We start from the raw sequence: 21936 nt of genomic DNA, 5'->3' as shown, positions 1-21936 counted from the left end.
AATACCATTTAAAATGCCTTATGTATATTTTTCAAAGGTAAAGAAGCTGCTGCTGGTGCTGTTGATGAAGAGGATTTCATTAAAGCCTTTGAAGACGTGCCCTCGGTCCAGGTGAGCTGGCCACATTCTCCATATGAAACCTTGCTTTAGTATGATGGTAGTTAGATTTCCCAGAGGGTGTGGCTTTAGGAGTGTTAGAGGTAATTGGTCCACACCTGTGTGATGGTCCAAAATACTTGGTCCATCTCATGATGATAGCACAGGTTGCTATCATCATGTGGTTGGGATTCTTGGCTTTATTGAAAATACCTGAACAGCTGAATCATGAAGTGCCTTAAAACTACTTCCACATGACTTAAAGGCGTTCATGATTTCTGGATGTCATGTCAGATTGACTTTAATGAATCCACGATGTTTCATCTCACACCACCTGGATGTTTAATCAAAACAGACAGCATTTAAAAAACTGATATAATTCTAGCTTTATTGCTCTTGGCTGCACTGAGACAAAAGGGTGGGGTAGGAAGGCAGTTAATGCTAGCTAATTGGTTATCTGGTTATCTAGAGTAATCAGATTATTGCTTTAAAAATGTTTCAAAAGGCTCCAACAGCACAAACACCTTGCAGAGCTCCAGTTCAGGGACTCCAATTAACTGAGGTAAAGCCTCACAGGCAGTTAGCAGCTACAGCCACGCCCCCGACAATGCAAACTTTAAGCCTTGATTAAAACATTGCACCAAAACAGTCTTTGTATCAGTCTGTAAACATGTTTATTTCTGCTGTAAAGTTGGACATTTTAATAACGTGGGGACTGATTCACTGCCTGAGCCTCTAGTGGACATTAGAGGAACTGCACAGTCTGGTGATTTGGGGTCAGTCACTTTGGTGCACCATATTGAAATAAGTCCTGCTAATATTGTGGCTTCCCTTCCTGTCCCGTTGTGCACAGATCTACTCTAACAGAGAGCTCGAGGACCAGCTGACCAAGATCAGAGAAGTGCTGTCTGATGACAAACATGACTGGGAGCACCGAGTGGTTGCGGTGAGATTCTGGAAGCACATGTGTCCTCTTTAAAACACACACACACTTACATATAAAGATGATAGGTAATATATATTTGATCATGACATTTTTTTTCTCTTTTCTCATTCCTCTGTAGCTGAAGAAGGTCCGTTCCCTCATGTTGGCGGGGGCCACTGATTATGAAGGTTTCCCTCAGCAGCTTCGACTTCTTGAGGCTTCCTTCAAGCTGTCAGCTAAAGACCTGCGCTCCCAGGTGGTCCGAGAGGCCTGCATCACGCTGGGGTAAGACAAGAAGACTTTACTGACTGAGATTTTAGAAGCCTTGCAACACCCTTAACCACCTGCAACATCAACATATGTCTGGGAACAATTTTATAGAATAATTTAACATTTAAAAAAACAGATGATGAACAGATGAAATGACATGTATTCAGACAAATAAGTGAGATTTCAACAACATCTCAGTTTTTCCACATAAATCGAGTCTGTTGTTGTTATAATATGCACATGAAGATTTATTTCATGCTGTGTAAACCCATCCAGTGGGCTGACTCAGACCCTTTGGCAAGCTGGCACCTATGTAAATTGTCAACTGGCCATTCGGTATAAGTACCTGCTGTAATCAGTCACCTGCAAATTGTTTTCTGAAACGTTCACCACCAGGAAGCAGAATTATACCAGTGAGTGAGCTGCTGTTTTTCTTTTTCTTTTCCCATTTCTTTCAGAGACCTCCTTTTTGAATTCTTCTTATTATTTCCCTGGTTGACTCACTGCAGCTGTTGTTTCTTCAAATTCTGTTAAAGCTGTAGTTAATTGAAGACTTTTTAAAAACAGTATTAATAATATGTACCTTAAAAAATTAAACATAGTTGTCCTTAAACCCTGGATGGCAAGAAAAAGAACTCTAAGTAAATGACAGAAAAACTGAATTAGCTTTTTTTCTTTCTCTTCTTTGAGTTGATTGGTTTTCCTGTCATAGCAGATTTTTTAAATGATCTTTTTATAATCTAAATGTGTAACAATTAATTTATTTTAATAATAAAATAATAAGTTAAATAAAATGAAAGCCTGAGGGTAATTAACAATGCTTTTATGCGTGAACATCCCTGGTTTAAGAGCGGGAGGAGACCCAGTCCCAGCTTCAGGAATCATATGTGCTCTGAGTGTCAGCCCCAGGCCCAAACAAACAAGGTTGTGTCAGGAAGTGCATCCAGCAACACAAACATCTCCCAAGTTAAACATGCGACTCCATCTGCATTGGCGACTGCATCTGAATGAGCATCTGAAAGGGTTTTTCAAAAACTTTATAAACAATTAATGCTTATTAATTTTTACAGTGTTTATTGTTATTTATGCTTTTGTATTTATTCGAGTCTTGTTTTATTGTTGTAAAACTGGTGTTTTGATCTGTTTGCCTCGATTGGAAAACACTTTGAGTTTGTAAACATGATTTGACTTTCTGGTATAACGCTGCCACCTTGTGGTAAATGATAAATGGTAAATGGCCTGTATTTGTATAGCGCTTTACTTAGTCCCTATGGACCCCAAAGTGCTTTACACTACATTCAGTCATCCACCCATTCACACACTGGTGATGGCAAGCTACATTGTAGCCACAGCTGCCCTGGGGCGCACTGACAGAGGCGAGGCTGCCGGACACTGGCGCCACCGGTAATGACCACCAGTAGGCAACGGGTGAAGTGTCTTGCCCAAGGACACAACGACCGAGACTGTCCGAGCTGGGGCTCGAACCGGCAAGCTTCCGATTACAAGACGAGCTGCCAACTCTTGAGTCACGATCGCCTCAGTGGTGACAGCTTTTATTAATGTTTGCAGAGGGGTTTTTACAAAAAACCTTAAGATCAGAATCTTTCTGCATGAGACACTGCTTAGATTTCTCTGCCTGGCTGGGCTCAATTGGTCTGATTATGTTTATGACCGCCCTGTCAGTATACCTGATAGTGAAGTGCATAGTCTAATCTTCAGATAGTTTTTTTTTTCAGCTGTGAAACTGTCAGTATGACAAAACAAGAGGTTTAAGTGTCTAATTGAAACCTTTGCCTATAAAGGCTCACTTTTAGTTCATCTTTACTGAATATTTTGTCATCAGGGTGTGACCAGATGAGCAGAGTACATGTCAGGATGATTCATTAAATCACAAGTGATTGCATTTCATGTCATTTTCATGGGTTTCTCTCTGGATTAGGGCTCCGTAATGAGAGTCATTCAGTTTTTACTCATTGATCAACGTGCTTCTAATGGCTTTGATTAGCAGCGCTGACATTAACATGGATCCGTAACTGATGAGGTTATACAGTGAAAAGCTTAAGCTAATGAAAACCAGTCTTGCAGCATCACTCTGGACTTACAAACATCCATCATCCCGAGTTTAATCCGGCCCTGATGAGGTGGAACAGAGCAGAGAGGCACTGAAAGAGCAGGAGGCTGATGAATAGATGAGACCTACATGTATCCTATCATCCCTCTTAATGCCAACACAACGCAGACGTTTCCCATCATCCCTCACTCACTTCTCTGTATTTCTGCCAATCTGTCAGTTTGTCTTTGAAAGCTTTTTGCATTGTAACCATTTCTTTCTTTCTGCCAGATATTTGTCATCGATTCTCGGTAACAAGTTTGACCACGCGGCCGAGAGCGTCATGCCAACCCTGCTGAATCTCGTGCCCAACAGTGCCAAAGTCATGGCCACGTCCGGGATGGCCGTCATCCGTCTCATCCTCAGGGTGAGTGATCTCAGAGCATTACTGCATGCAAATAACTGATCCTCGCAGAGCTGTCAGAAGAAATAATCCCTCCTGACATTTTCTTCTCTCCCAGCACACACATTACCCACGGCTCATCCCCATCATCACCAGTAACTGCACCTCCAAATCAGTCGCAGTCAGACGGTAAGAATGCCTTTCAAAATAAAACACACCAGCTGCAAGTTAAAAATAAAAGACAAGAATTTCAGTTTTCTTATTTGTTTTCCAATAAACTTGATTTTCATTTAGGGAAAAATAAATCAAGATTAAAAAGAAAGAAAAATTTAGGAAAAAAAGAGAAAATGTAAAAACTCAAGAACGGGGAGTAATCAGATAAAAACAAAATAGATATCAAAAAGCCACTTTACGTATGTGTGTGTAAATATACAAACACATATACACATCCAAACTGTGAGCTGGTTTCACTGAAGAGGAGCCTGAAAGCTGAAGGCTCTGCCTCCTATCCTACTTTTAAATGCTCTAGGAACCACAAGTAAGCCAGCAGTCTGAGGGCGAAGTGCTTTAAAAGAAAAAGAAAAGAGTTGCTTGCTAGTAGGCTAGTACTTAAATTGTTAATGTTAAAATGTATAATAATATGTCAATAGTAAAATTTCATTATATATCTTTTCTTTTAACTTTTAGTCATTAAAATGAATTTACTTTCAGAGGCATTAATATATATATATATATATATATATATATATATATATATATATATATTTATTTATTAGGGGTGCAACGATACACAAAATTCACGGTTCGGTTCGATACTTTGGTGTCACGGTTCGATATTTTTTCGATACAAAAAAATGTTCATGCATTTTTAATTTGTCATTTATTAAAATTATAAATATATATTTTAACTCAAAAGTACAGTTTTTAAATTTAACCCTAACCCTTGTGCGTGTTTTTTATTTTGACAGCGAATGCGCACCTGCGGACCACTTATGTGCAGCCCTGGTTATTTAGCTCGTCATATTGCAGCCACAGAAATTCTTTTGTCCATGAAACCATAAAGCTGCACTTTCTTTTTGCCTTATAGTCTGATTTGTCATAACTTCTCCGTTTTGTGGTAAGCTTTTCTTTGGCTGTCACTTCTTCACCCTGACCTGTCTTATTTGGCTCAGCAGAACTAAAATATATATCTGTCTGTGAAGGTTCTCAGTCATCCAGGTCATCGTAGTCAAATATAAATCCTGCTGCTTTTACACACTCACTCACATAAGCTCAGCGATTCTCTGCGCGATCAACCTCTCACATGTTTAAGCTTGCTGCGGGAGATTTCACTTGTCATGTTTGCATAGTAAGCTAACGATTAATAAGACGATGTCAGAGGAATTGGTGCACAAATTATCATCACTCACAGATCAGTGCTGTCGCTCTCTATACACAGTTCACAGGATTGCAAAGTGAAAGCAAAAAAACAAGCGCAAATTCAAACGCGATTTCAATATGTCACATATTGACAGTGGCTCACCGATGCCAATGACATAATTACCCAGCTACATTTCTGAAAGAATGCAAAAGCATTGACATATATTTTTCCTACAATAGCCCGACGGGCAGGGCAGAGATAGATTTTGGTAGCCCGACTGAAAAAATCGCCAGCTCCGGGACGTCGGGCTAGCGATATTGCGAGCCCTGTATCTGATTGAGGAATCACTCATCTTTGGAAAAGAGAGTTTATTACAGAGAAATGGCTCTTTCCAAAATAAAAGCTATACTATACGCTTCTTCTGGGCTATATTCTCAGCAGCATAAGGAGAATCATGTGCTAACAGCTGTCTAAATGACTCGGCTAAAGTTAGTAGCATGCTTGTTGTTTTTGTCTTTGCACTAGGATGATGTCGGCGTAAATGTGCAGTCATATTCGTTGTGTTCCCACTAGTGCTTTCAGGTTAATCTCGTTGAAATGACCTTAACGCCACAACACGGCAAATCTCCGTTAACGAGCTACCGCCGATCGCTCTGTGCATGGGGCTAGACGGCCAACACGTTAACGAGCTAACTGTGCTAGCACACTAGTTCACACCAATGTAATTGAGCATTGCATGGCACATCCAACATACTGTTTTACTTTAGTCCATGACTCGCTTACCTTCAGGGTCATACGTCACATGAAAACCAAAATAATTCCAAACGCCAGAACTGAATGAGGGTGGGGGAGGTGCCCTGCGCTCTTCCTTCTGACGATGCTGTCTGTGTTGAGCGCTCAGTGGATCTGCGCTCGACAGTGCAGCCTAGGCGGAGTAGTCGAACACAGATTCACTGAGCGCTCAACACAGACAGCATCGTCAGAAGGAAAATTGATAAAAGAAATTACAAATGTTGTATTGTTCGATACATATGCGTACCGAACCGAAAGCACTGTATCGAACGGTTCAATATCGATACGAATATCGTTGCACCCCTAATATGTATGTATATGTATGTGTGTGTGTGTGTATATATATATATATATATATATATATATATATATATACACACACACACACACACACACACACACACACACACACACACACACACACACACACACACACACACATAATGCAGTCATTAATGCCGCTGGGTTTTTTTTAGATAATTTTTGAGGGCATGAGAGTTCATGTTTAAGTCGGAGCTTCAGCCACAGAAAGGTTATTGTTTACTTTAAATCCAGTGAAATGAATAATGAATGAATAAATACTCTGAATTACTTTGCAGTTATACATTTTACTCCTCAGCCCTAAAGGGCTGTCGGGGTATTGTTGTTACCCCTCCGGGTGGGTGGCATGGACACCTAACTTTGTGAATGTATTAACTCGAGAACGGGGTGATGTAGAATTTACAAATAAATACCATAGGTGCATTTACTAAAAATGTCAGACAGGTTCGAATCTCAGTGACCAAAGGTGTAAAAAAGTATAAGGTGTAAAAGGTTAAAGACGTATTCATATAAACTTTAATTTCTTTCCAGACGCTGTTACGAGTTTCTCGACCTCATGCTGCAGGAGTGGCACACCAATACACTGGAAAGGTGAGCTAGTCTGCTGTTTCCTCCTGGAAGCATACTATATAGGAGAGTGTGTTTGTGTGTGTGTGTGTGCGTGCATGCATTCTGCTGAGGCGCAGACGTGCATGCAGCTTCTTCTTCTACTCTCTCATGATGACATTTAGGTTGTTGAGCATTTGCAGTTAGCTGAGCTGGCTCGCTGAGCCACTGATGAGGCCCGTTAAATTGATGACTCCTGAGCGAGCCATCATCATCATCATCATCAAGGGGCCCGCTTGCCCTATATGTAACCATGGCAACCGCAGCGGGGACTTTAAAAAGCGAGTGAAAAGCCCCACGGGTGGCTACATTCCCTGTGGATCAGCAGAGGATTCAAACTCTAGGAGAGAGGAGAGGAACGAGGAACTCCCCTGAGAGCTGTTTGTGCTCCACATCATCAGTACTGCTCGTTTCTGTCTTAACCGTTTCTCCTTGCAATGTTTCCTTACTATCCCAGGCACGTGGCAGTTCTCACTGAGACCATCAAGAAAGGAATCCACGATGCTGACTCTGAAGCCAGATCCATCGCTAGAAAGTAAGTGTCCTGTCTTAAAATTCAATGAGAAAGTTTAGTTTGTTTTTTTGTTTTTCACTACACTGCCTCTTCTCTTTTTTTCCACCCTGTAGGTGCTACTGGGGCTTTCACGGCCACTACAGCCGGGAGGCAGAACATCTTTTCCAGGCGCTGGAGGCCACCTATCAGAAGGCCCTCCAGTCTCACCTGAAGAGCTCAGACAGCATCGTGTCTCTGCCCCAGTCAGACCGGTCCTCGTCGTCTTCGCAGGAGAGTCTGAAGTAAGAACCGCGCTGCTCTTTGGCTCCTACTCTCCTCCTCCTGCTGGAAGCACTCGTGTCCCTGCATCCTCAAAGCTTGAGCACACATATTGGATTTCACTGAGTGATATGAAACCACTAATGCATCTGCTGTTTTGAATATGGTGATAAAGATGTTGGTAATTACTGTCAGATGTGCAGCGGGTGGGTGAATCAATCGCCATCATTAATCCCGTTTGTAGACTCCCTGTGGAGCGCACTTGGGTAATGACCTCATGCTCGGCCCATCAGACCTGCAGCTGCAGTGGTCTCCAGTCTGAACTCATTTGTCCTTTGGGGTTATCCCAGTTTAGATGCTGATGAGTCAAAGCTTTTACTAGAACCTGAATTTGATAGCGCCAAAGTGGAGTCCACGCATTTTAATTTTATAAATCATGAGTCTTGGGTTGTGATACACATAAATTCTAAAAAGTGTCTTTTTTTCTTCCCCCAGCCGGCCACTGTCTGTGAAGAGCGTGATTGGAGGAAGCATGACGAGAAGTAAGTATCTTTTTATTTGATTCGTCAGCGTGGAAAGGATATAAAGTTTGTATAAAGGCTTCAGACAAATCGAAAGCTTCACAAAAAGCACAGATTCCTGAGGTCACAGGTTAAAGAGCTGGAATTATTTATTGATTCAATATTTTGAGTGGTGAACAAGCAGTATTCTGCAGCGGAAATCCACGTCTTCAGCTTTACTCTCTCTCTCTATGGTAACAAAGGAGTGGTTGGTGAAGCAGCAGTAAATAAACTTCTCTTAACCTTTAAACTCATCAATCAGGTGCTCTGATAAAAGGACTCTGATTGGAGGATTGAGGTGTATCCAGCGAGCAGGATTTCTGCATCAGAGACGAAGGTCCTCCAGAAATCAACCTTTTTGTAGCGGCTGAATATTAAATACTTTGACTGCAGTCTGAATGCATCTGTTTTTAGTCACAAATATAAATAAAGCACTCACAATGATGTCTTGCAGCAACGATTTCCTTCAAAATGAAAGCAGGCCAATGATAACTTAAAAAACGTTCTATTATTGAGGTGAAAAGACCACTGAAGTAGACAAGCCAGCAGTTGGCCATTCAACCTGCCCAACCTGTTTACTGGCCGTGGCCCATTGGAGCATTGGTTATGATGAACCCTGGCTCTTAACAGATTTATTTTTAGATCAGTGAGACTGATCATCTTTGGGTTTCAGTAGTGATGCATACACTGAACATTTCCATTTTGAGTCGCATGCACTGTGTCACTTCACGTTATCATTTCCCCTGGACCAAGCTGATTAAGAACTCCTGAGATTTAAAATCGGGGAGCTTGATGGTGGAGAGATGATGGGGTGTTAGAGGATCAATACAAGATGCCTCAGACTGAAAGATTGCACAAGTTGAGAGAAAAACATCTAAATTACGGAGCTGTGTTAAGTGTGTTAAATTCACCTCAATTTATGGTGGAAGTCACGTTGCAGCAGTAAAATAAACAGTTGAAAACTGTCACCACAAGGTGGCAGTATTTCAGCAGAAGGGTTTATTGTAGATGCCCACCCCAACCAACATTACATTTACATTGTTCTGCCTTGAAAGTCGACTTATAGTCTGGTTTTTTATGTTTCTGTACTGATTAGTAACTGTCTGTTCTGTCCTCCTCTACTACATAACCAGCTTAAATTAAAATTAAAGTTATTTAGGTGCAACGTGCATGTAGTGCTGTAAAAACATATGCGTGCAGAATCTGGCAGTTGGCATGGAGTGGAAATTAAACCTAAAGAAAGCAAGAAGAACATTTAGTTCACAGTTGGTTGCAGAGTGTTTTACAACAGCTAGTACAGAGCTTTTTGCACAAGAATTAAAACGGATTTAAAAGGAGTACAAGAATTCAACTAAGATGTCAGAATCTGGCTTTTAAACTCAGTTTAAGTGCTTTCGAAGTTCAGCCATGCTTCCATCTGAGTGTAGAAAATGGATCCTGAAACTGGAAAATGTAAAAGCATCATAAGGTAGCCATGATACAGTAACATCTCTGTGTTGCCACAGGTAAGCTTGTGGGATCCAGGGTGCCGTCCACTCCAGGATCCCTCCAACGCTCCCGCAGTGACATCGACGTAAACGCCGCCTCCAGCGCCAAGTCTCGTCTGTCCACTGTTCCCGCCTCCTCGCCGTTCAGCTCTGCAGCTGCTCTTCCACCAGGGTCCTACGCCTCTTTAGGTAACTGATCACTCTCCTCCTTCTAACCCGCTCAAACCAAAAAGGAAGACCACTTTCTGGTATTCAGCACATGTTGCTCACACTCTTATTTCTCAAAATGAAACATTTCGCTCTCCGTAAACGTGCACGAGGACAGATAGCTCCCCAGTAACAAACCATAGGATTCACCCAGTGAACAAACAACACAGAGTAAACAGAGGAAGTCTTGCAGATCCTTCGTTTAAGTTTGCAGAGTGAAGGAGTCTTATCAGTACACAGTGCCTTTCATTATTTTATTCAATATCGTACAATCGAGATGCATTGATTACAATTAGGTCTGGTTTTTCATTACAGGAGTTCAGTTTCATCATATGATTATTTTTGTCATGTGTTACAGAGCTTCACCACATTTCAGAAGCCTCTGTCTTTGAACATAGATTTCTTGTACTAATAAAAATGATCTGCCTCGTATCACTCACTCTGACTCTATAATTACACATTGAAAAACCACTAGATATTTTATAAAAAATCCTGAACTACAGTCATTTTTAAATTTAATGTACAGTTAATGCCATTCCCCTGACCGGTACTTAGATTTCTGGACAGATGAGCAGCAAGGCTATAGGTTTTTCTGAGGGTGATCAATCAGTTCATCTCTATTTTACAGTTAGAAGGGTTAAATGAGGAGAACACTGTTTTCCCTAGAAGAAGGTGACCCCTCTGACCCCATAATTTCCACCCGCCGTTGGGTGAATATGACACTAGTCGCATTTCCTGGGCGCCATGATGTTTAGAAGAGCAGCTCAAGTAGCTGAGGGGCAAACTGAGCCTCTTCCATGTTACAGTAAGAACTACTAAAGCAGCAGTTTAGCAAAAGTCCCAAATAAACAGATTAGTCTCCTGTCATCTTGAGCTATTGAAGCATTTCTCCTGTAATCAGTGGCTTTTATGGAGCTGCCCGGGAATATTAATAACTGCTGATGTTGCCATTAGACTGTTCTGTCAACAGGAACTGTTTAAGTCCTCCACTGACACTTTACACAAATTGATTGGTTGAGGCTGAGTGGCCCCCTGCTGTGATGGCCGCCTGTTTAAGCTAATGCGAGAAGTTTAAGCCACTCCCTCCCAATAGATGAGATATTTTGTGTAATCTTTTCCCCATGCACAAACTTCTCTCCCTGCTTTGTTCTCCTCCAATGAGTCCCTATGGCTCCATAATGACCCTAACTAATTACGATGAGGCCCCTTGCTCACCCACTCATGCCTGTTGCTGCTTCAATTGCTACTAATGACTTCCTCTGTGCCTCTCCTCCCACTCTTTGCTGCACCGCCTTTCTTAAATGCCCCATAGATGGCACTCCTGGTAAAAGTGATGGTAAGAACTGTGTGTATGAGTGTTTCTCTTTTGTCAGATGTCACAATGTTTACATTTCCTCTTCATCTGTGCTCTCTTTTCCTCTCTTTATCCCTTCTAAGTAGTCTTTCTAGTTTTGTGGACCTCTGCATGGACTGTCTGCATGGATTTCCTCCTTCTGACTGTAACCCTAACAAACGGGTCACTGCATGAAAAATCAATCAGCGGCTACCACCTGACTCCCTCACATTTTTCTACAATAACTTCACCACGCTAAATTTTACCTCCATACTTTGAATATTCTCAGCGTTACAGACCATCAGAGTACATAAGTAAAGTTGGAGCTTACTCATGTGGAAAATCTTATATTTGTGAAGTTATGAGGAATCAAAAATGCACTTTGAGGGTCAGTAACTGAGAAAATAGTCATAGTATGAAGGCTTCACTCAATATACTGAAGTTAATGTACAAAAAAAAAAATCTGTTGATTTTGAGGCTTCAGGTCTTTTCTGATGTGGTTGATTTTCTTTTTTTATGGAATGACCCAAATGTATCCATCAGCTGTCTAATTTGAACAGCAGTTGAATCCACTGTTACTGTATCATACTCTACAGAAAAGGTTCTCATGGTGTGCTGCAGGGTGGCATGCACTAAATGGGTCCACAGTTTGATTTCCTGTCACGGTGTTGCTACCTCCAGTGCCACTCATAGGTTTGGGGTCTCTTTGAAGTGTCCTCGTGTTGTTTAACGCTAATGAAAAAAGACACAAACTAAAAACTAACTTAGATTCTGATGACTTCAAAAAATAGATCACAGGAAAAAAACACATCGAATGAAAGGATGGAAGGAAAAGGAGGGAAGTAAAAGCAACCTTCAGGCAGTAAACTGAAAGACAGACCAAGGACAAACGTCCACAGTAATGGGAATAAGACACAAGGCACACATCTGATCACGCTTGAACTTTTCAGGTAACTTTATCAAGACGCATCTGCAGACTGTATACAAGTGTAACACAGACACAAACTGGTGCTCAATAATATCCAGATAAAGTCCTAGAATTTTCATATGTCTTGTTTTAGTCAGACACTTCCATTTAAAAAAATCAGGCACACCCCTAATAATGCAAACATTAAGCCTTAATACAGTTTAAGCAGGCACGTTTTTTAAAAAGGTGTCATTAAAGGGAACTGCAGTTTAATTCTAATACTAGCGGACCTAGTTTTCGAGTTAAGGAAACGCATTATCAACAGGCAGTAGCTTCAGCTAGTCAGTCAGTGTTACACCCATTTAAATTGTGTCAGAGCTGTAATGATAAAAACCAAAACGTGGCTGTAAACAACGGCTGCTCTGTAATGTCGTGCCAAGTGTGAGACGTAATGAGAGCTGCAGTCAGCCTCTGCAGCCCTCGCTCTGCAGGTAGGAGAGCGAGTGAAGTTCTGTTACTGAGCCTGCAGCCGCAGGTGGACGTGCACTGATGCTCACTGTACCAGCAGCGGTCTAGTACAATGCCTGAAACTGTGTAATAAAGAAGCTCAGCCTTCTTCCATGGATCAAGAAATGCAAACTGTGAGAGGAAGGAACAGTCAGAAAAATCCAATCCACTCTGTGATTTTCCACAGAAAACCTGAGTGGTGTCATTAGTGTAGATGAGTTTGAATGGCCGATCAGATAAGGTTTTTTATGATCTGCTGTAAGTCTCGATGAATATATGAAGAGATAACGCACACAGTCTAATCACTTCCTATACGCCTCAAGGGGATTTATTTTTAGCATGTTGTATAATCCCTGTTATCATTGTCGCCAGTTTTCAAGTGCTATTCTTGACGTGTTGCATAAGAGCACACTTTAGATGTTCTTGCTGAGTTGGCTTTTGCCCATAACTTATCGTACAATCGTTCAGTGAACCTGCAGACTGGGCGGTTGCCGCTGTCTTCACTTTTATTGCACCTCGCACTTTATAACAGGGCTGTAGAGGTGAGAGGATGAAAACCTTTATCGCAGAAATACATTTGTATCAAAAGCAAAAAGATCTGCAGAAAATAAAACGTTAGGATAGAAAGATATTTTAGCTTTTCTTCCACAAATGCCCTGCAGGATGGATTTTCAGTTACCCTTTTAGCTTTCAGCAATGCAAATAATTTTTGTTGCATATAAGTTTGAATGTTTGTTTTGTCCCCAATTCCCAAGACCGTAGAGAGCATGTGGGAAAATCCAAAGGTGGCAGTTAGGGTTACTTATCATTGCTGAGGACTTAGACCTGAGAAGGTTATGATAATTAAAGCCGAACTGATTGTAACCTTTTTGCCTCCAGTTTATCAGTTCTTCTTGGTTGGAATTATGAAGGTTTATGATGTTGTCTAAAAGTGCAGAATGCATTTTAATTATTGTGTAGAATATGTGATGTAACAAGGTGTACATGTTTAAAATATCAGAGTACTCTTTACAGTTATACAATCTTCTTCAGCCACAGAGCAGCTCTGAAAGATGTTCAGTGTTTGTTTATCTTTAAGTCTCGGTCAAAAAGTCTGAAGATATTTCTTGTGGTTTCTGTTAGGGTAAAAAGGAAGTGGTTAGCTTTGCTTGCATAAGTTAATCCGAGACTTCATGTCAGGTAGGGATTTTCAGCCTTGAGCCTAGCTTAGTGTTTTGGTCAAGGGGTGGATCTGACTGAGACACTCCATGCTGGGACAAGAGGAACATGTCAATCACAAGGTAGTCCTGCCTTAAAACATCTCATACTTTAAGGTCCTTTTTGACTCTAATGGGACAATAATTTCCAAAATGAACATCAGGTTTGATTCATTAAGACTTGAAATCAAAGACCGAGACCATAAACAACCATAGAAGAGAATCCATGTTCAATGGACTCTAGAAACTTGAGAAAATACAACACGCACATTAAATTAAAACACCAGTTATTGATTACCATACTCTGTCAAAGCTGCTTTGTAGCTCGGTTGGCCTGCCTGGACAGATGACAGTGACAGCACTTCTTACCATGAATAAAGGAAGCTTATTGTAATTACACAGAATTGTTTTGAATCCAAACTCTAGAACTGAAAAGTAATGCAAGGAATTACTAAACAGGCAAAGCAAATAACCTTTGACGATCACCACAATACACTCCAGTGACATGCGGCCATGCACTAAACTGCTGAACACGTCATTTCCAAACCCAAGACACCCTTTTTCAGAGCAAAAATCAAAGCAACATAGATACCCTACAATATTATAGAAATAAACCCAATAATCCATTGATTTCCTATGAGAACCACGAGGCAACTCTAAGACAGCAGGTAGACATTCAGCAGAATGAGGCTCATGGATGATGACTATCTACTGATTGGGTGGGCGAGGGAACTTAGAGATCTTTCTTATTTCCCTTCTTTACATATGAACACAGAGTTTACCTTAAAAAAAATTACTTTTTAAGTTAATTTTTAATGAAACATTGGAATTATCTCAATGTATGGTCTTTAAAAAGTCCTTTTCTGAATAGCACGAGTTACAGATTCAGGAATGCCTTTCCTGTCTGGCGGGTCACAAGAAACACTGAGAACTATTTGTGAACACTAACAAAGCCAGGTGTGTCTGTTTCCCCTTCATGTTTTCAGAGCAGCTCTGTCTCCTCATCCAGGTCTGCTTCATTCTGTTTCCTCAAACTTCTTCTTCTCCAGCGTCTCTGTCCAGGGCTGGGTTGAACCGCAGTCACTCCCATCTATTAAACCTTCTACCCCCCCTCTTGCTCTTTCTCCCTTTTTCTTTTCATCCAGGTCGCGTTCGCACAAGGAGACAGAGCTCGGGCAGCGTTGGCGGAGCCAGCTCTTCTTCAGTGGTGGACAGCAGGGGGCGAAGTCGGGCCAAAGTGGTCTCACAGTCCCAGCGTATGTATAGACACCTCATGCACGTGCTTAAATAGCGATGTTAGAGTGAAATGTGAGCGTGAAGCTGTTTAACCAGCTTTTGCACATCCGGCTTTACAAAGCTGCAAAGCCTGCGCTGAACGTTCATTGTTGTGTGCTGCTTTAACATCCCCTCGACATGTGTTTCTTCTGTGCAGTCTTGTGTTTTTGTTTATGTGTGCCTCCATACATGCACGCTTTGTTGCTTTTGTGTGTGTTGTGTTATCTTTGTACGTTGCTTAGATCTGTGAGCTCACAGCTAACATGTCCACAGCCACCCAGAGTGCATGCTGGGAACAAATCAATGAACATAACCCCTTCTGTCTCATTCTGACTGATCTCGATCTCCACCCTGTCCTGCCTATCGCTTCCATCACCCAGGATCAAGATCAGCCAATCCCATCAGTGGTAAGGCCTCAGCTTCAACCAATCACAAGACAGATGCCTCACCTTTCATACCTGACTTATAGCATTGCGTTAAATCTTCATTGTATCCTCACTGTTTAGTCAGTAACATCAGTCAACCACCGTCTTTGCCCATCATAGTCTAAAACTGCACCAATTTAATTTTAGCGACTGGATGGATGGTTGGTTGGATAGATAGACTTTATTGAGCCCACAAGGAAAATGATTGTGTTACAGCATTAGCCAGATAACGAATAAAATAGTACAGTCTATACAACATTAATAAACAACATAGTTAATTGCATATTAAAGGCCTTATACTTTAAGAGACAATGCAAAAATGGTATATATACAACAGTGATTTAAAAAAACAAACAAATTTAAATTGAAGTTAGGTGAAGAAAAGTAAAACTCATCTGGTGCAAGAGAGTAGTGCAAATTGCATTAATAATTGATACATTATAAATCTAAGAAACAGCTGCAAGACAGTAAATTTGATAGGTTAAATTGGTAAATTTTGGTAAATAAGCATTACCCACAATGCACTTTTCTCCAGTGAATGATCAGAAAACGACCATACTTGTGTCATCTCCTCTATGTCGCAGACATTAAACTGCTGCAGTTTATTCAAACTATGACATTTCAAATACGAATGCAAACGGTGACATCGCCAACGACAGCAGTGATTCAACGCAGTTCTATAAATGAAGTCCACTCTAAAGCTTTGCACGTAGTCTCGTTGTGTCACCCTACAGTATCTGCATGTTTCTCACACTTTCCAGCTATTAGTAATTTTGTGAGGTTTTGTTGGGGTTATTTTTCCACTGTGGAAGGCATTGTCTGTTCCCATTTACTTTGAACAAGTGTCCTCCTTCCTTCACCCCACATGTCCAAGCTGTAGATTTTGTTTTTGATTGTTTAACCTTCAAGTGACCAAGTTACATGTTTCTGTGTGCCACATGTTTCCTTCCTACATGGTTTCTGTGAGGAAAGCTGTGTGAATTTTTTTAAATTCATTAATTTGTTGGTAATTATTTTATAGTTAGGCTTTTCATTTTCAGATATTTTTAGTGTTTCTCTAGAAAATCTGTGAAATCTTTCACATCTAAAAAACAAAAAAAACCCAGACATGTGGTAGTAACAAACTAACAGCCTGATATTTCTGTAATTGTGCACATTTACTAAGCATTATCTACAGCAGTGTTTCCCCACGTTTTGGAGCCACAGCATATATTTTACATTAGAAAAATCACATCGCACCACCAAACAAAAATGTCACAAAAAGCATATATTAAGATATCTCAGAGAGGAGAGTTTCACTGGTCTGGCCCACAGATTTTCAATGTTGATGCCACCATGTAAAACTGGTGGGCCACATAACCGTGGAGTTTAGCGTCCCTGTTTTAGATGGCCTGTCATGTAACAAACAAAACAGTGAATGGGTGGGACAGACAGACAGATCCATTACAAGAATAAAATAAAAGCAAAGAAAGAAAGTCTAAAATCTGATGGTCCCACTTGGCCGTTTTAGTGGCTACCACAGCTCGGTCACTTGATGGTTTACGACTGTAATTTACCTGTCTTTGAAGCTCTGTGTTGTCACTGTGATTCACCTTTAAAGATGGGATGGGTTTGTGCCTAAAATAGAAGAACACATCATAATCTGTCAGATTTATGGGCTGCAGTGTCCTTACAGGACTATCTCAGCCACTTTTTTCCTGTTTGTCCTTTTTAATTTTTTATTTTTTTGTCCTAACAGCCGGTAGTCGCTCCAGCTCTCCGGGTAAGCTACTCAGTCACAGCAGCTACGGACGGATCCCTCGAGCCACGGCATCAGCCTCCACCACTCCGGCAGACAAGCGCAGCAGGATCCCTCGCAGCCAGGGCTGCAGCCGGGAAACCAGCCCCAGCCGATTAGGCCTTGGTAAGGACCTGACTCTGGAGCGGCACACTCACTGCATTTACTATCTGTATACGACAATAACATAGAATTAAACTTAAAGCACCTTCAGAAACAGGAAAAGTTCACAGAAAGTGCCTTCTAGTTAAGGCAAACAGTAAAAGTGTACAAAAATATGGAATATAAAACATCAATTATGATGGCATTTAGAACAATTAAAAGTCAAATGTGATAGCAATGCAATAAAAAGCACAGCAAAAATTAACAAACCTGCATAAATAACAGTAAAAATGTAAATTAGACCCCAGTTATGATAAAAGTAGAATAAACAAATAAGAGAATCTACACATTAGAGAGAATGCTGTATGAAAAAGTGACAGTGGACATAAACAACGGGGAGTCTGTGCACTGAGACATACTGATGCACGTCTCCACCAGGCATTGCAAACTGAGGGAATCCACGTTTCAGTAAATAATAATAATTAATTACTGTTATACTATTCATTTAGTTAGCATTTTTAAAATGCCGAGGCAGAGTTCTATATAGAATTCAATAAAAGAGCTCACCATCAGTAATAACGATACAATAAGGATAAACAGCTATTTAAAATGAGGCATAAAGCTTCCATCAAAACATAGAACAATCAGAATAATATGACCTGTAAGTATGAATAAAATAAATAAAAAATATAAGTGAGGAAGAAAGTGGTAGAGGAGAAATAAAAACATATGAAAAATATGTTTAAAAAAAGTCTTAAGGAGAGATTTAAGGGTAGATGTTCAGTCACAGGCACGTTGAAACTGGAACTAATGCCTGAAAAACGTGTTAATGATGCGCGGCTTGTTTATAAAACCCTGAATATAAAGATTCTTATTAATTGAATTCTTACAAGTGATGATTTTTGAAATGGCTCCTGAAGCCAGCAGCAGTCTGTATTTATTCCATTAAACACACTTTAGTCCTGACTTGTTTCTGCAGTTTTCTGATATTTGATGCATAAATAGGAATTGTAATTGTGCAGGGAATGAATTGCTTATTTAGTGTCACTATTAATATGACATAACTGTGCAGAAGAAAAACAAGAAGCTGGCCCAGATCTCACAGTGTTCCTTTGACTGGCTGCACGGCATTGACCCCTCAGGTGTGCTGATCACCATGTGTCACAGGAACACATGTACAGATAGCTGAAACTGGACTTTCCTATCTTTCTGATAAAAACATTAAGTCCTGTTTGTTTTGTGTGCTGTACATTTCCATGAGCGAGTTTATTACGCAGATCATAAATCAGTAATACAGTAAATTGCGATATGATTCCCGCCCTTAAATATTTACTCCTCACAGGTATATTCTGACCTACGATATCTCACAACAGGGCCAAAAAAATTTTTTTTTGTTTTTTATTGAAATTGTTTGGTTTGAACTTGTATTTGTTAAACTTTTGAGAAAAATTACAAAAGATGCTGCAGCCTGTGTGCAGATTACTTGGTGGTGTTAACAAACGACCTCCTCTGTAAAAGAAAGATGGAAACCAAAACTGAGAGCACCACTACAAAACAAACCCAAAGAAATCTGTTTCTCAGTTATGTTGGCAGCCACGTGCACTTCTGGACTTCTGCACTTTTTTTGGGGGGGTGTTTTTTTTAGATAACTCTGTACAAGTTCTGTTTTTAATCCAGGTCCGATGGTTTCCTCTGAATATTCCTTCTCAGACGTTAGTTAAAGTTTACAGTCTGACCTTGGGAGACAAATTCAACCCAAAGAATATTTGGGGATGCAAGCATGCTCCTGGTCTCACATTTCACCTGCTGTCTTTTGGTCTGGAGACTGTGGATGAAAATCCAGAATAAAAATCTAAAATCTGATCAGTCCTACCCGCAGACACAGCGCTCATCACCAGAAACATGTTCTCTGTGAAGTTTAGGTCACTTTAAAACGTCAGTTCTTGACTGAGCAGTGCAAGTGTTCAGAACAGAAATCTAAAGATAGCAGAGATGCTGTTAGTATTGTGGACGTTCCCAAGAAGATGATCTTTAATGATCTTGCTGTTTTATTTTTATTGATTTCGTGGTCCAGTACCTTAAGAATTCCTGTGCACCACACCTCTCCTCTCTGGCTGCCCTGCTATAGGGCCAGGCGCAGTCATGACTTTTCAGACTTACAGGTCCAAACTCTTATTGGTCTTTTTTTCATGAAGCTCTTCAACCCTCGATCGGTTGCTTGTTACCTGATGAAAGACTATAAGTCAAAAACTGTTTGGTTTTTCTGATAAATTTGGTTTCTTGTCAAGTGTTTCTTTGTGTTTGTTTATAGATTTGATTTGAGATGGGAAAGAGGTCTTTATTTTCTTCACTTGCTCATTTGTATTTTTTCTTCTTTACAAATCCTGCTGTTTTGATCTGTTTCTCACAAGTTAACAGTTTGAAGCCTGAGCTCGTGTTTGGATCTAATCTTTCCTGGCCATGTGCTGTATCACTGACTCTCACTCACCCCTACTGCTGTTTGTCATTTTCTTTACTCTCACCATTTTCCTTCTGTATCTGCTTTTTTTTTTTTTATCTCTCGTAGTCTCTCTGTATTAGCCGACTCAATGACAGAGGTCAGGAGTTTGACTCTATTGATTGGTTTATGAATCAGTTGATTTTCTGTGCTATCCTTTACACTGTTCTGCCAAAACTCATAAACATGGGCTGCGCAGAAATCTCCTGTCTCCAATGACCATACACATTGTTGTAATCTCTTCATGGAAAACCAGAGTTACTCACTTATTGTTCAACCACTTAAAACAGTTTATATTGTTGGCTATTACATGCTCCAGGACCCTCATCCGAGGCTTCATGCTTCCAGTATTCTTCTCTCTCTGTCTTCCTCTCTCCGAGCCTCATTCCCACCTTTTCTCCTATGGATGCACACTGACACTCCCACCTAACTTGTTGTCCTAACAGCCAGCCTGTGTGGTAAACCTCTTCTTCCTGCTGCTCTCCCCTACCGCACGCTAGCCCGGAGCCGCATTCCCCGTCCCAGCATGAGTCAAGGTTGCAGTCGCGACACCAGTCGTGAGAGCAGCCGTGACACCAGCCCCGCTCGGGGCTTCACTCCTCTGGGTGAGTATCTCCGAGCTCACGGCTGTCTGGACTCTCTCCTAGTGAGCTTACCAACTGAACAAAATGTACCTGATGCTTAAACGAGCTTCCTGCTCCAGTCTTCTGTCTGGTCTCTGTGTTCTCTGTAGCATCTGAAATCTCTGCATGCCTTCCTCTGTGCATGAACTGTGTCTGCTCTGTTTTTCCTCTTCTTAATTTAATTGTTTTCCTATATAAGAGATTTACCTCAGTGTTTCTGTGCTGGGCTTTTTTTAAGAGGGATTCCTGTAATTGAAATAGTTGTAAGTGAAATCATGTGCAGATGAAGGGCTTTTTAATCTCTCTGCAGAATTTTTGAAATCGTAAGCATAAACAAAGTAGTAAAAATTACTTCTCGGAGCAGCAGTAACCAATCGTTGTCTAGACCCTCCTCCAGTTCTTCCTGGATAAGGACAGCAAGATTTTCCTAATCCAAACTAAAGACATATCTCTCTAGCACATCCTGGGTCTTCTTTGCAGGAGCAGCAGATCTACTCTGATCTTCTCCAGAATGACTGACCTTGTCATCCTATTCTTAAGGCCACCAGTACACCCACTACATTGGTCACATTGCACACAACCAGTGACGTAACCACACAGCCACATGTATCCTTGCTGTTACGGCACAGGTCGCTGCTGCATTATTCTCCTGAACAATCAGTTTTTTCCACAAACTTCATTTTTTCAAACTTAATCTCTGAACTTCTGTAGTGATACATCATTAAAACAGTCATGAACACTAACATGTTCGTAGACTCGTGTCTTCAACCCAGCTGCAGTGGCACAATGCGTAGGATTACAGAAATCGAGGCGTGACGTCAAGTTTGTTGTAAAGAGGCATTCACCAGATGGTGGTAAAATGGTGCACAGAGGGCTCAGCCACCATATGAAGCTCATTCTCAACACTTGTATGCATGATCTTATTCACTGAGTTATTACCCCTAATTCACGGTCACAGATTAGGGTATGAACATAGCTTGACCAGCTTCACCTTCATGCTCAGCTGTCTCTTCAACACAACAGCCGGACACAGCATCCACATCCTCTCAGATGTTTCATCAATCCAGCTGTCAATCTGTCTTCCCTAACATGTGAAAAAGACCTGGAGATGTTTGAACACTTGCATAAGTGGGCAAACCACTCACCTCAGATTCAGAGTGTTTTCTTGATAAACACAAAGGGAGATGCATGGATTGGCTCTCCTGTGGGTCCACCACCTGCAGGAGGAGGGGTCCAGTGTTTTGTGGAGCAGGTAGTGGTCAAATGTAGAGGCCTCTATGGACTTGATACCCAATCTCACTAGTTCCAGTAAACTGGATTTGGATTTATTCAAACATCATAGACATGTTTGCCAATTAAATGGTGAGAAATGCCTTTGCCTCTACCGTATGCAGACTGGTCCCGCTTACTGTCATCACACCATTCTCTGCCAGGAAAATCTCTCT

General features: G+C 40.9%; 1 protein-coding gene across 1 annotated transcript in view; it reads left to right on the top strand.

Annotated features, from left to right (window-relative positions):
• The window catches only part of clasp1a (cytoplasmic linker associated protein 1a), a 93531-nt gene that overhangs the window by 45940 nt on the left and 25655 nt on the right, over window positions 1-21936 (top strand). Inside the window, exons 10-23 of the mRNA XM_082508368.1 lie at window positions 38-111; window positions 950-1042; window positions 1161-1306; window positions 3633-3768; window positions 3863-3933; window positions 6749-6808; window positions 7281-7358; window positions 7451-7618; window positions 8091-8137; window positions 9661-9831; window positions 14938-15048; window positions 15448-15474; window positions 17231-17395; window positions 20369-20473. Coding sequence (XP_082364494.1) covers window positions 38-111; window positions 950-1042; window positions 1161-1306; window positions 3633-3768; window positions 3863-3933; window positions 6749-6808; window positions 7281-7358; window positions 7451-7618; window positions 8091-8137; window positions 9661-9831; window positions 14938-15048; window positions 15448-15474; window positions 17231-17395; window positions 20369-20473 — 1452 coding nt within the window. The remainder of the gene's footprint in view (window positions 1-37; window positions 112-949; window positions 1043-1160; window positions 1307-3632; window positions 3769-3862; window positions 3934-6748; window positions 6809-7280; window positions 7359-7450; window positions 7619-8090; window positions 8138-9660; window positions 9832-14937; window positions 15049-15447; window positions 15475-17230; window positions 17396-20368; window positions 20474-21936) is intronic.

This window comes from Aulonocara stuartgranti (assembly GCF_965226115.1).
Source record: "Aulonocara stuartgranti genome assembly, chromosome: 16".
NCBI lineage: Eukaryota > Metazoa > Chordata > Actinopteri > Cichliformes > Cichlidae > Aulonocara > Aulonocara stuartgranti.
This window is presented reverse-complemented; position numbering and strand designations above follow the sequence as displayed.